The sequence below is a fragment of the Somniosus microcephalus genome, chromosome 1 (assembly GCF_052327205.1).
Source record: "Somniosus microcephalus isolate GS21.2 chromosome 1, FLI_Smic_1.0, whole genome shotgun sequence".
Classification (NCBI taxonomy): domain Eukaryota; kingdom Metazoa; phylum Chordata; class Chondrichthyes; order Squaliformes; family Somniosidae; genus Somniosus; species Somniosus microcephalus.
Window position 1 is genome coordinate 347,648,067 of NC_140987.1, and position 15,278 is coordinate 347,663,344.

At 44.9% G+C, this 15,278-nt stretch overlaps 1 protein-coding gene across 3 annotated transcripts in view; it reads right to left on the bottom strand.

Moving 5' to 3' along the window:
• Window positions 1–6,310: 6,310 nt before the first annotated feature.
• Window positions 6,311–15,278, bottom strand: part of LOC147124956 (TLR adapter interacting with SLC15A4 on the lysosome-like) — a 74,679-nt gene continuing 65,711 nt past the window's right edge. For all 3 annotated transcript variants that reach the window (XM_085995269.1, XM_085995254.1, XM_085995262.1), the window contains one exon: window positions 6,311–8,841. In XM_085995269.1, coding sequence (XP_085851395.1) covers window positions 7,910–8,833 — 924 coding nt within the window. In that variant the 5' untranslated portion in view covers window positions 8,834–8,841 and the 3' untranslated portion in view covers window positions 6,311–7,909. The remainder of the gene's footprint in view (window positions 8,842–15,278) is intronic.

A 15,278-nucleotide genomic window follows, 5' to 3' on the forward strand; every position in this document is an offset into this window, starting at 1 on the left:
TCCTTTCCTCCGTCTCCCTGCTCAGGTTCCCAACCCCCTGCCATTTTAGTTTAAACCCCCCCGAACAGTGCTAGCAAACCTCCCCGCAAGGATATTTGTCCCGCTCTGGTTCAGGTGCAACCCGTCCGACTTGTACAAGTCCCACCTTTCCCAGAAGCAGGCCCAGTGATCCAGGAAACTAAAGCCCTCCCTCCTGCACCAACTCTTTAGCCACGCATTCATCTGCTCTATCCTCCTATTCCTATACTCACTAGCACGTGGCACCGGGAGTAATCCAGAGATTACAACCTTTCAGGTCCTGCTATTTAATCTGCTACCTAGCTCCATAAATTCTTGTTGCAGGACCTCATCCCTCTTCCTACCTATGTCGTTGGTCCCAATGTGAACCACGACCTCTGCCTGTTCACCCTCCCCCTTGAGAATGCCGTGCAGCCGTTCAGTGACATCCTTGACCCTGGCACCAGGGAGGCAACAATCCATCCTGGAGTCACGTCTACGGCCACAGAACCGTCTATCTGTTCCCCTTACGATAGAATCCCCTACCACTATTGCTCTCCCACTCTTTTTCCTCCCTTCCTGAGCAGCAGCAACACCCCCGGTGCTAGGAAGTTGGCTGCTGCCGCCTTCCTCTGGTGAGTCATCCCCCTCAACAGTATCCAAATGGGTATACCTGTTTGAAAGGGGGATGGCCACAGGGGTCTTCTGCACTACCTGCCTGCTTCTACTGCTCCGCCTGGTGGTCACCCATATCCCTTCATCCTGTGCAGCCCTACCCTGCGGCGTGACCAACTCATCAAATGTGTAATCCACGACCCTCTCAGCATCGTGAATGCTCCACAACCCATCCATCCGCAGCTCCAGCGCCTCAATACGGCCCGTTAGTAGCTGCAGCTGGATGCATTTCTGGCACACGTGGTCATCAGGGACACTGGCAGCGTCCCTGAATTCCCACATAGAGCAAGAGGAGCATAACACGGGGCTGGGCTCTCCTGGCATGACTTACCCCTTTAATTAATTTTAATTAATTTAATACCACCAGTTAAAGATATACTCTAGGGCGCTTATTTACCAACTGTCTAACATACCAGGATGGCCAACATACCAGAATAGGCCAACATACCAGCATATGCCAACATACCAGAATGTCCTACATACCAGAATGTCCAACATACCAGAATGGCCAACATACCAGAATAGGCCAACACACCAGAATGGCCAACAAACCAGAATGTCCATCGTACCAGAATGGCCAACATACCAGATTGACCAACATACTCAAATGGGCAACATACCAGAATAGGCCAACATACCAGAATGGCCATCGTACCAGAATAGGCCAACATACCAGAATAGACCAACATACCAGAATGGCCAACATACCAGAATGGCCATAATACCAGAATGGCCAACATACCAGAATGGCCAACATACCAGAATAGGCCAACACACCGAAATGGCCATCGTACGAGAATGGCCAACATACCAGATTGGCCAACATACCTGAATGGTCAACATGCCAGAATTACCAACATACCAGAATGGCCAACATACCAAAACGGCTAACAGACCAGAATAGGCAAATATACCAGAATGGCCAACATAACAGAATGGCCAACATAACAGAATAGCTAACATACCACAATAGGCCAACATACCATAATGGTCAACATACCTAATGGCCAACATACCAGAATGGCCAACATAGCAGAATGGGTCAACATGCCAGAATAGGCCAACATACCAGAATGGCCAACATACCAGAATGGCCAACAGACCAGAATAGGCCAACACACCAGAATGGCCAACATACATGAATGGCCAACATACCAGAATGGTCAACATACCAGAATCACCAACATAACAGAATGGCCCACATGCCAGAATAGGCTAACATACCAGAATGGCCATGATACATGAATGGCCAACATACCAGAAGGGCCAACATACCAGAATAGGCCAACATACCAGAACAGGCCAACATACCAGAATGGCCAACATACCAGAATAGACCAACATACCAGAATAGACCAACATACCAGAAAAGACCAACATACCAGAACAGGCCAACATACCAGCATGGCTAACATACCAGAATAGGCCAACTTACATGAATGGCCAACATACCAGAATAAGCCAACGTACCGGAGTAGGCCAACATACCGGAATAGGCCAACATACCAGAATGGCCAACATACCAGAATGGCCAACATACCAGAATATGCCAACATACCAGAATGGCCAACATACCAGAATTGCCAACATACCAGAAACAGCCAACATACTAGAATGGCCACCATACCAGAATGGCCAACATACCAGAATATCCAACATACCAGAATAGGCCAACATACCAGAATGGCCAACATACCAGAAAGGCCAACATACCAGAATGGCCAACATACCAGAATGGTCAACACACCAGAATAGGCCAACATACCAGAATAGCCCAACCTACCAGAATGGCCAACATACCAGAATGGCAAACATACCAAAATAGGCCCATATACCAGAATAGGCCAACATACCAGAATGGCCAACATACCAGAATAGGCCCACATACCAGAATAGGCCAACATACCAGAATAGGCCTACATAGCAGAATTGGCCAACATACCAGAATGGCCAACATACCAGAATAGGCCAATATACCAGAATGGCCAACATACCAGAATGACCAAAATACCAGAATGGCCAACATACCAGAATGGCCAACATACCAGAATAGGCCAACATACCAGAATAGGCCAACATACCAGAATAGGCCAACATACCAGAATAGGCCAACATACCTGGATGGCCAACATACCAGAATAGGCCAACGTACCAGAATGGCCAACATACCAGAGTGGCCAACATACCAGAATAGGCCAACATACCAGTATGGCCAACGTACCAGGATGGCCAACATACCAGAATGGCCAACATACCAGATTGGCCAACATACCAGAATATGCCAATATACCAGAATGGCCAACATACCAGAATAGGCCAACATACCAGTATGGCCAACATACCAGTATGGCCAACATACCAGAATGGCCAACATACCAGAATGGCCAACACACCAGAATATGCCAATATACCAGAATGACCAACATACCAGAATGGCCAACATTCCAGAATTGTGAACACACCAGAATGGCCAACATTCCAGAATAGGCCAACATACCAGAATGGCCAACATACCAGAATGGCCAACGTACCAGAATAGGCCAACATACTACGATAGGCCAACATACCAAAATAGGCCAACATACCAGAATTGCCAACATACCAGAATCGGCCAACGTACCAGAATGGCCAACATACCAGAATGGCCAACATACAGGAAACTTTGGTTTATCCGGAGGTTGTATCTCCGGAAACCTCGATCTACTGGCAGAAATCAGGAGCCGTTTTGTTAGGTTTTTTTTCTTCTCGTGGCTTTGTTTTCTTCTCGTGGCTTTGTTTTCAACAGTCGGGCTCTGGAAAGTCTCTCTGAAACTGTTGCTAAGCTACAGAGATGCTTCCAAGGTACGGGCCGACTGTTTACAAGCTGTTGCTAAGCAACAGTGTTTGTTGTCAGATATGGAGATGAAAACCTCCGTATGCTTCAACATTAACTTTGTATGTCCGGCAGTTTTGATAGATCGGCAACAGCTCGGTCCTGTCGGTGCCGGATATAACAAAGTTTCCTGTACCAGAATGGCCAACATACCAGAATAGGCCACCATACCAGAACTGGCCCTATCCGTTTTAGTGGAAACCAGCGTGCAGGCATAGAAGGGGCCCTTTATATGTGGGAGAAACAAGCACTTCACCGGTGCAGCAAGGATGTATTAATTTATTGAGTATACTGACAACTTTTCAATATATGCAACAACCAATATTGACTATTTTGCAACATTACTCTGGTAATTTATAAGAACATAAGAAATAAGAGCAGGAGTAGGCCAATCGGCCCCTCGAGCCTGCTCCGCCATTCAATAAGATCATGGCTGATCTGATCCTAACCGCCAATCCACTATCACAGAACCATCTCCTGAATCTAACAGAATTAGACACACGAAATAGCAGCAGGATCAGGCTACACGGCCCCTGGGCCCGCTCCGCTACCCACAGGGCCATGTCCGATCCGAACCTAGACTCATGTCCAAATTCCTGCCCGCTCCCCATAACCCTTAATTCCCTTTACTTCTAGGAAACTGTCTATTTCTGTTTTAAATTTATGTAATGATGTAGCTTCTACAGCTTTTTGGGGCAGCATATTCCATGGACCTACCACCCTCTGAGTGAAGTAGTTCCTCCTCATCTCAGTTTTGAAAGAGCAGCCCCTTATTCTAAGACTATGCCCCCTAGTTCTAGTTTCACCCATCATCGGGAACACCCTCCCCGCATCCACTCGATCCAACCCCTTCACAATCTTATATGTTTCAATAAGATCACATCTCATTCTTCTGAACTCCAATGAGTAGAGTCCCAATCTACTCAACCTCTCCTCATATGTCCATCCCCTCATCCCCGGGATTAACTGAGTGAACCTTCTTTGTACTGACTCGAGAGCAAGTATGTCCTTTCTTAAGTATGGACACCAAAACTGTACGCAGTATTCCAGGTGCGGTCTCACCAATACCTTGTACAACTGAAGCAATACCTCCCTATTTTTATATTCTATCCCCCTAGCAATGAAAGCCAACATTCCATTGGCCTTCTTAATCACTTGCTGCACCTGCATACTAACCTTTTGAGTTTTGTGCACCAGGACCCCCAGATCCCTTTGTACTTCAGTACCTTCCAGTTTCTTGCCATTAAGATAATAACTTGCTCTACGACTTTTCCTGCCAAAGTGCATAACCTCACACTTTCCAGTATTGTATTATAATTATGGTGGATAAAGCATATTGGCCTGAAGTTTCTGCTTGGTTTCAGTCCAGATATCAGATATATGGGCGGAATCGACTGAAATAGCACAAAAGATCACGGGATTTAAAACATAAGTGAGTTACGCTTGAGTTTCCATGATTTTTTACACTAGTTTAAAAGCCAATTCACCTCAAGCACCATGTATCCACCAATTCCTCCGCTCTCGTTCGGGGGTGATCATCACATTGCAGCCAGAATTTCAGGCCACCGGCGACCATGATCACATTAATCCATCGTTAATGACCTGCAGCTGCAGTGACCAGCAATCACTTGTAGCCTCATTCGGTTTTTTAACTCTTACTGATGCTACACTTACGTTAAGTTACTTAAAATTCAGTTTAAATAAGTTCAAATTCAGTCAACTGATCTGCCCTTAGTACATCTGACCTATGACCAGCAGTCAACTGGAACCACTGTCTGGCCAGTTTCTTTAGCTGCAGAAATTACTTGAATACATTTTCAGTTTAATTTAGTCTAATTCAGTAACCTTGAGGCCGCATTGCTCAGGTTCCAGTCAATAAGCGAGTACAATCGATACTGCTGCTTGATGTGAGATTTTATGTTCGGGCTTATGCTAATGGGTTTTCGCGGAAACTTGGGCTTATCTTCACCTTGGCAAAACCAGTGGAATTTTCAGCGCATTTTCCTGATTGTGCTCCTAACTACACAAGTATGTATGTCTGGTGAATTTAGTGAGTTGTCTTTCTTCATTCAACAGCCTCTCTGAATAAGTTGTCAGTTAAAACCTTTGCATCTCAAAAAATCCACTGAATATAGTTATCATTTAATGGGAAAATGTTGCATTTCAGGAAAGAGATTTTCAAAATTATAGCAAAGTATTTAAATTTACTCTTGGAAATAAGGAGGTAAAGGTTTTCTTCAGGAGGCTGCTAATGGCTTCAATGGGCAAATTAGCAGGCATTTCGGAAAGGTCAGACTGTTGTTCTTAGTGCTGTGATATCTGAATGTTAAAGTAAACTGGCTTTTTCCTGAACCCTCTTCTGATGGCACAATGACTAACTCCGCAAGAGGTTGACGTGAGAGACAAAACCCCCTAAATCTTTGAAAGCACCGTTCCGTTGAAATTTGACTGGCAATTTACCGAGATGTTTTCCACTTTTATAAAATGGGAATGTTAATCTTGCCACTCTTATATTTAAATAAAGATGCTAACTTCAGTTGTTGCTGGGTGAGTTTGATCTGCACTATAATACTGCTTCAGCCTCTCCAACAGAGATCTGGCCAATCAGGACTCACCTGTAATAACACTCATTTTGCTCTTCTCTGGTGGTTTGATGGCGACCTAACTATTAAAGAAATGGCCAAGAATGTTAATCCTGCTCTGAGTATCAGGAAATAAATAAATCAGAGTTCTGAAACTGCACAGCCTGGTTAACTGACAACACATGTTTGTCTTGTTTTGAAATACAGTTTTATTATCTTTGTTGCTAGACCCAAACTATTTCCTCTCATGTAATCAATGTCTGAGTTTTGAAGTCAGAGACAAGGATCAAATTTACAAACTGTATGCATCATCTACTTGTCAAGGTTGTATTAGAAACAGTGGGGCAATAATACAATAACAGTTGCAAACTATGGGCTGATGTCACATGAGCGGATGTCATGTGACTGAATGTCACATAATCCAATGTCACATGATCTGATGTCACATGATCAGACCACCAGGAATACGTCAAACCAGTGTTGGCAACCCCACCAGTCATGTATTATGTACACAGTTTCGATTCTCATACGCCACATGTACAGTAACCAAATATTATCAAGCCTTGCATTTGCTCTACAGAACTGCACCATGTGGACCCCAAGCACAACTGGATTACAAAGCTGCCACTACCTGGCACCAGCACAGCGACAGTCACCTGGATCTCCACAAGCTGAAACATGGAGGATGTAGGACTTCCAGTACAGAAGGTTGGTCTGGAGAGACCAATAATCTGTAGACTGATGGTAGTGAAACACCAGCAATATGTTCACAGTGTTATGATCCCCTGGATACATCTATCCCAGCTGGTTACCCGCACCTTGGACATAAGTACCTCCATCTCTGACATCCATAATATACTGGACCAAGTGCTGGCTGAAGTGAAGACCTCATTGGCTTGAATGAGTGAAATAGAACCAATGATGAAGTTGGGTACCACTGAGGCTGGATGTTGGAGCCCATACCAGCATCTTCTCCCCTGATATCCTGCAGGCCTGAGCACCTCTTTCCTGTCAGCTCTGAGCTGGTCTTATCGGCAACAGAGTCTGGAAAGTCATTAAATATAATGGAGCTGCAACCTGACCTTCCGAACTGAATCAACCGCCACCACCACCACTGCCACTCTCCACCCCTCCCCCCCCAAGTTAATAAATTAGTGTTTAAGCGACTGTTTTGGCAACCATAACCTCTGACCCCATTGAACATGTCGACCGGTGTGGAGTATCATTTGACTGTCAGAAAAATTTCTGAGATGCAGAATTTCACCTCTGCAGTCACCTGAAATTGTGCAGTAATTAGGTTAACACTTTTACTAAAACAGTGGGGGAAGAAATTTCTGAAGAATTCGTTAAGTATTTGTATACTAATAACCAATGGTGTAATTTTAAAGGTACTTGTAATTCTACTCATCAGATTTTTTTTTGCTGGAACAATAGGATAAAGTCCGAAGCACAATGTATATAACTAACACTTAATTTTATGTTACTTTCTAATCTGCTGGATTTAATTCAGCAGGAAATGTGTCACATTGAAAAATCCAGTTTAGTGCAATACATGTAAAAGATTTTCTACAATAAGAAGATTCATTCCTCACTAATTAATGGATTGAGCAGCTTAGAGCCAAAGGGGATGTTTGTGTTAAATGTTACTCAATGCCATTCTTGAATGTCACTGCACAGTTTTGGACCGATCATCCATTTAAATTAGAGATACAAGACAGGCTTCAAAACTTGCTCAACAAAAAAATCATCCGGATTACAATTCTGCTTATAAGCAAGTTTAAAATTATAGGGCTAGCTCATCAGTGTGCTGGTTTGATATCTGCAAGTTAGGAGTACAGATATCAGATGAATTGGTTGCACAAGCAACACTCAGAAGGCAGTTTAGAACAATGTCCTTAGCTTTTGTGGGCTCCATGTTTTTCTCCTGAGAAATCTGAAGGCTAATTTGATCAATGTTGGTCATCAGGAAGTGGGAGCCCAGTATTTTTGTTGGAGATGCACACTTTGTCATGCTGTCCTCAAGGTACTGCTTATACAGTTCCGTAATCTTTTGCTCCATGTAGTTGTTTAGAACAGAATTGGATAATGGTTCTTTCTGAAGGGCGATGCTTCTGTCGCTGAAAAAGAACGTATCCGCTCTAGAACATTGCAGGCCTTCACACCGAGCGTCAGGTATTGACGGCCACACAGATTGGTTCTCTATCTGAAGGGTGGGCCAATTGCAGCTTTCGTAATCATCACCCATAAAGCAGCATGAGCTTGTAGGACTGCTGGGTGTAACATTATCTCCTGCAATCTGTAAATCTGTGTAACTCTGGCAAGTGGTGGACCAAGATTGGTACAAATCCAAATTGCTTTCAACGTGTATGGAGTTCTTTGGTATGTCTAAAATGTCAGACGTCTTTCTTTTAGACACGGGTGCCCTGATATTCACTCCTGTTGCTTCCTCTTCACTTTGAACCGGCAGTGATTCTCCCTTCTCTTGAATGGTGCTACCCAAGGTACCTAATTTGCTTTCAATGTTTTCTTTTGCGCTGTGCAGCTCGTGTTCAATGTCTTCTGTGAATTCCGATGAGCTGAGGAGCTCTTCCCAGGAGCTGGTGCTGGTCCTGGCTGCCTCCTTGGAGTTTACACAGTTTTGCTGGTGGGTGCATTCCCTGTGGTGGTTGCTGTAACCAATCCCAGTGAGGAACCCTTCGGCTAACATGACAGGCGCTATTAAAACACAAAGTTGCTTATTAGCCAAATGCAAGTCAACGATAAATGAGGTAGACAGTCATCAAAAATCTATTACATGTAGCAATGTATATCAGTAAGACTTTTTATCGTCTTGGGTGGCACTGAGGGTAATTAAATTTGGTGACAGCATTCCAGGGCTAGAGAGTACAAAAACCACGCATGATAAAAAAAAATGCCCCATGGCAATGAATTTTCTTGGAGCTTCTCCTGTTCCGCCAATAGTAGTTTGACAGGAAGCCCACTGACACGCATAAATGGGGATGCTGCCGAACTTCAGCCACAGTCATGGTGGCTGAGCGAGAAGGAGGAGCTCCCGCTGAACTTTACCCCTAGGATCCATACACCTGACCACTAAACAATGGGCCTTGCTAAATGCTGAGTGAGGACAAGATTGATCTCCACTACAGTGTCCCCATGGTACACTAATTAAAAAGAGAAAGACTTGCATTTATGTAGTGCCTTTCATGACCTCAGGACATGCCAAAGTACTTTTCAGCCAATGAAGTACTTTTAAAGTGTAGGCACAGTTATAATGTAGGAAACGCAGCAGCCAATTTATGCACTGCAAGCTCCCACAAACAGCAATGTGATGACCAGATACTCTGCTTTAGTGATGTTGATTGAGGGATAAATATTGGCCAGAACACCGGAGATAACTCCCCTGCTATTCTTTGAAATAGTGCCACAGGATCTCTTACGTTCACCTGAGAGAATAGACGGGGCCTCGGTTTAACATCACATCCGAAAGACGGCATCTCCGACAGTGCAGCACTCCCTCAGTGCTGCACTGGAGTGTCAGTTTAGATTTTTGTGCTCAAGTCTCTGGAGTGGGACTTGAACCCACAACCTTCTGACTCAGTGGCGCTCAAGATCAGATGTGAAGGATGGCCACCTAGGTGCTTAGCCATCAACTTGGGGCAGTAACTGCCATTTTAGTATTAATATTTCAACACACCTGAACCTGAGAAACTTGCTTTTGCATTGTATGGGTTTCTGGCTGTAATTAGCCTATTCAAATTTGCCACTCTCTAGGGACTCGCCCCATTAATCACCGTGGCTCCTAGTACATGGGAGATTTGAATCAGTGCATTCAATTGGCTTGAAGTATGAACATGTGCACTACTGGTCAGCAAGTTGTAGCAGCAAGCCTGCCCAATTGAGGCAAAGACAATCAAGGCCAGGTTCCAGCAACAACCTAGAAGAAAAGAAAGACTTGCATTTCTATAGCGCCTTTCACGACCCAAAGCACTTTACAGTCAATTAAGTACTTTTGAAGTGTAGTCACTGTTGTAATGTAGGAAATGCAGTCAAAATCGCGCACAGCAAGCTCCCACAAACAACAATGTGATAATGACCAGATAATCTGTTTTAGTAATATTGGGTTCAGGGATAAATGTTGGTCAGGACACTGAAAAGAACCTCCCGGTTCATCTTCAAAATAGTGCCTTGGGATCTTTTACGTCCACCTGAGAGGGCAGACAGAGCCTCGGTTTAACATCTCATCCAGTTAAGTCAGCTGATTGTGATCTAGCGAGCAATGGTGACTGCTGAGCAACTCAATGGAGTATGGGAAATTTGAAATGGCACATATTAACATACCAGTGGCTGGGCCAGTAGAAAACCACCTTTCATACGGATAACATTTCAATTTAGTTTTATGTACACCCTGACTAGCAACTGTAACACATAGACTTCAACAATCATGGACATGGCGGGTCCAATTATTGGGAATCAGGCAGAGCATTACAAATTGGAAAGGCAGACAGGGAGAACAGAACATCAGGATTTAAGCTGGCAGAGCATTGGGTAGTAAGGCAAGTGAGCAGATGAGGAGAAGCCAATTACCAGGCCCAGCAGCATCGGGTCTGACTGCATATGTGCTCCTCGCCTAATGTTTCAGGCAAGTTGACAGCTATGGAAAAAAAAGAACTAGCATTTATTTATGTAGTAACAACAGAAAATGCTGGAAACACTCAGCAGGCCAGGCAGCACCCATGGAGAGAGAAACAGAGTTAACGTTTTAGGTCTGTGACCCTTCCTCAGAACTGGAAAAAGTTAGAGATGTAACAGATTTTAAGCAGGTGCAGAGGCAGGGAAAGAACAAAAGGGACGATCTGTGCTAGGGTGGAAGGCAGGAGAGATTAAATGTTGGAAATGGGGATGGCAGAATCATCAACCATTACTATGTGAAAAAATAGGGGCAGGGTTATAGTCTGAAATTGTTGAACTCAATGTTGAGTCCAGAAGGCTATAAAGTGCCTAATCGAAAGATGAAGTGCTGTTCCTCGAGCTTACTTTGAGCTTCATTGGAACCGTGTAAGAGGCCGAGGACAGAGAGGTCAGAGTGGGACTGGAGCAGAGAATTAAAGTGACAGGCGACCGGAAGCTCGGGGTCACCCTTATGGACTGAACGGAGGTGTTCAGCAAAGCAGTCAACCAATCTGCGTTTGGTCTCCCCAATGTAGAGGAGACCACATCGTGAGCAGAGAATAAGGTATAGTAAATTGCAAGAAGTACAAGTAAATCGCTGTTTCACCTGGAAGGGTTGTTTGGGGCCCGGGACAGTGGGAAGGGAGGAGGTAAAAGGGCAGGTGTTGCATCTCCTGCGCTTGCATGGGAACCTGTTACATCTCTAACTTTTTCCAATTCTGAAAAGTTAATTCTGTTTCTCTCTCCATGGATGCTGTCTGGCTTGCTGAGTGTTTCCAGCATTTTTTGTTGTTATTTCAGATTTCCAACATCTGCAGTATTTTGCTATTGTATTAGTATTTATGTAGCGCAGACTATCAATTACTTTAAATGCATCATTGTAGGCAAACACAGCAGCCATTTGCGCAATGCAAGATCCTGTAAACACCAGATAATCAATCTTTCTTTTGTTGGTGGTTTTGGTTGGCCAGGAAACCTCCCTGCTCTTCTTCAAATTATGCCATGGGATCGTTAACAATCACCTGATCAGATGGACAGGGCTTCGGTTTACCATCTCATCTGAAGGACGGTGCCTCTCTACCAGTGCAGCAATTCCTCAGTGTACTATTAGTCTCAAGTCTTGGAGTGGGGCTTCAACCCACAACTTTCTGACCTGGATGAAAGAGTGCTCACAAATGAGCCAAACTGATATCTGAGGTTGAAAAAGGCACCAGAGGATTGTCCTGCCTTCAGCAAAGAACAGATTAAGAGGGGGAAAAAAATTGCAGTTTGAAGTAAAGAGTTTTGCGTATATCCGGTAATTAAAATTCAGCAGTATCTCGCTTTATAATATTGCTGATTCTGTTTTCCTTTTAGGAATCGCCGCTTTCCAAATTCTTTGGGCATGGAATTTCCTCAGAGCTGCTCCCTCTCCGTCAACGTAACTTTGCCAGAAGTGTGTAAATGTGGTCATCACCACAATCCCAGTGATGGTTACGGCGGCAAAGCGGAAACATCGCTGAGGAAATTCCCAATCCAACTTGATATCATATTTCCTTATCTTAAGAAACTGACACACAAACTTTCTCACTTAAAAGATGCCACGCCGTGTTTGGAATGAAGTCTTGCAAGGAACAGTTACACAACAAATTCCAGGTGCAAGGGGCCTGGGCAACAGTCCGTGTGGTGAAGGTGCTCCCACAATGCCGTTAGGGAGGGAGTTCCAGGGTTTTGACCCAGTGATGATGAAGGATCGGCAATATAATTCCAAGTCAGGATGGTGTGTAACTTGGAGGGGAACTTAGAGGTACTGGTGTTCCCATGCGCCTGCTGCTCTTGTCCTTCTAGGTGTTGGAAGTCACTGGTTTGGGAGGTGCTGTCGAAGAATTGTAATTTGGAGCTATTAAAGGGAGAGTAGGACTTATATCATGTTAATCAGAGGGTAGCATAAGGCAGTGTTGAGTTCCATTTTTATTAGCAATAGCCCAAAGGCAGTTCTTGTGATGGTGTGGCAAGCACTGGACACAGTTCCTGCAGACTCTGGCTCGCTCTGCTCAAATCATTCACTGGAGGAATGAAAGGCTGAGTGAGTCTTGTTGGAGTTTGGGCTCGGGGCAGGGGTAATTTACAATATGGCCGATGGGCAATAACCTGATGAAGTGGATCACCACCCCTTATAAACCTGCGCTATTGTTCCATTGAAATCAGTGGAACAAAAATCGGGCGGGTTGTATAACGGGCAGTCAATCCACTCCAGCAGGCTATCACCCAAGGGGCAAAGTTGAAAGTTACTTCCAGGGTCCCTGCCCCCTGCTGCTGTGCCCAGTCAACTGGGTTACGAATCAACTCAGCTTGAATAAAATGTTCCAAATTATTAACATAAGAATTTAGCAAATTAAAAAAGGTCACTTCCTCCAATATGCCCCATTAAAGCATGCTGACAGTTTGCCTTATACTGCATTAGAATCATAGAATAGTACAGCACAGAAAGAGGCCATTCGAGTCTGCACCGGCTCTTTAGAAGAGCAATCCGGTTAGTCCCACTCCACAGCTCTTTCCCACATCCTTGCAATTTTTTCTCCAATTCCCTTTTGCTGCGATTGTATGGTGACACCATGGTTTCAAGCTTTATTTGGCATGCAATAGAAATTTGTAGTGAAATAAAACCAAAATCAAACCAATTCCATTCTCGTGCAGATAGCGGGAAGCAGATAGTGTTGTGAGGTTATTCATTTTGGTAGGAACAATAGAAAAACAGAATATTTTTTAAATGGTGAGAAACTATTAAATGTTGGTGTTCAGGGAGATTTTTGTGTCCTCGTACAGGAAACACAGAGGCCGCGATTTCGCCTACCTCGGCGGGTCTGATGTGTCCGGGGTTGGTGGCAGATTGCGACCCCGCTGCTGGCTCCAGCCCGATGTCCAAAGTGACTTTACGTTGATTGGGCTTGCCCAGTGCATTTGCCGGCCAATTGAAGGAAGTGGGTCTGATGACATCATTTGATGCCGCGTCATCAGCCGGTTTCCTTAAAGGGACCATGCGCAAATTGATTTTGACAGTTGTGCTGTCAGTATTCTGCAGCATTGAGGTGCTGCAAATACTGACAAGCACTGCACAAAGGTGCATGCCTGCACCCAGGCTCTCCCATGACACCCTCCATATGCTTATGGAGAGAGTCACAGCACGCAGGGAGGTCCTCTTCCCTTCCCATGGGCGGAAGAGACCTTCCCCAGGAGATCAACACAGCCTGGTTGCACATTGCACTGGATGACACAAGCAGGGATGTTATTAGGAGAAGCAGGCTGCAGTGGCGCAAACCTTTCAATGATCTCAGTATATCACAAAATGTTACTGCAAAGCCACATTCAACCTCATCCTGCTGTGCCACTCATCACATCCCCATCACTCTGCCTTCCTTACCCTACTCCTGCACAACCTTACTCACACCAGCTTACCTTGCACCCATCCCTCTCTATCTACATTATCACTTCCCCATCTCACTAGCCACCCCTCATGCTCACCCTCATCCTAGTCCAATCATACCAAGTAACAACACACAAGGGTAGGCACTTGTGTGTTTTAGCCAATGTTCATGTGAAGTTTCTGTTAATGTGCTGTCAAACATTGAAATCTTTATTTTCAACACTTTGCGTTCTTGGACAGATTTGTGTGCACCTTTGGAAGTGGCTTAGTGAGTTGCAGTGACTGGTGAGGCATAACGGTTACCCCCCCCCCACCCCCTTCCGTAATTGCGATGAATGTGAAAGGAATGGCTTGGGCATTGTAGGGATGTTTTATGGTGTTGGGGTGGGGTGGTGCCAACCTAACATATCATGTGGCAGCCAGGGTGTACAGCATCAAGTGAAGTAAATATGGCCATGGTGAGGGCATTCCGGCCAGCAATGTGGTTGGCTGCTGGTGCCCTGTGTCCTGTGCAGCATCAGGTGATTGTGGAGAGGTTGATGATGTTGTTGGTGCTGCTGGTGTGCCTGGTGCTGCTGGTGTTGGGGCTGATCGTGGTGGGATTCTGAGGACCAAGGTGAGATAGTTTCAAGGGCACCGATGCTGATGTAATAGATGGCAGGTGAGGTTGAGATGACAGACGCAATCTGTCAATGGTGAGAGAGGTTGTTCCAATGAGGTGACACTGGATACAGAGTTTACTCCAAACACTTGCAACCTGCATAAAGCTCAATCTGTCTTCCAAATGCAGTAAGCATCAGCTTGACCTTGGAAAGTGAACAGCTATGAAATGGGAGCTTTTATAGCACATTTGCAGCTGTCAAATTAAGAGATGATTTCATGGTGACACAACTCCCGACCTGCTTACTTGACATGATCCCCGAGCAGCGTGGAACCCGTGGGTGACCTTGTAAAATTTAACGGTGAGCTCAAAATAGTTTTTAAGTGGCTGTTAACAAGCTCTTAATCACCTAAATTGCCTCCCCTGCTGCAGGTCTGTTCAGCGATGATAGACCTGACATCTGGGAAACTAGCATGGCGG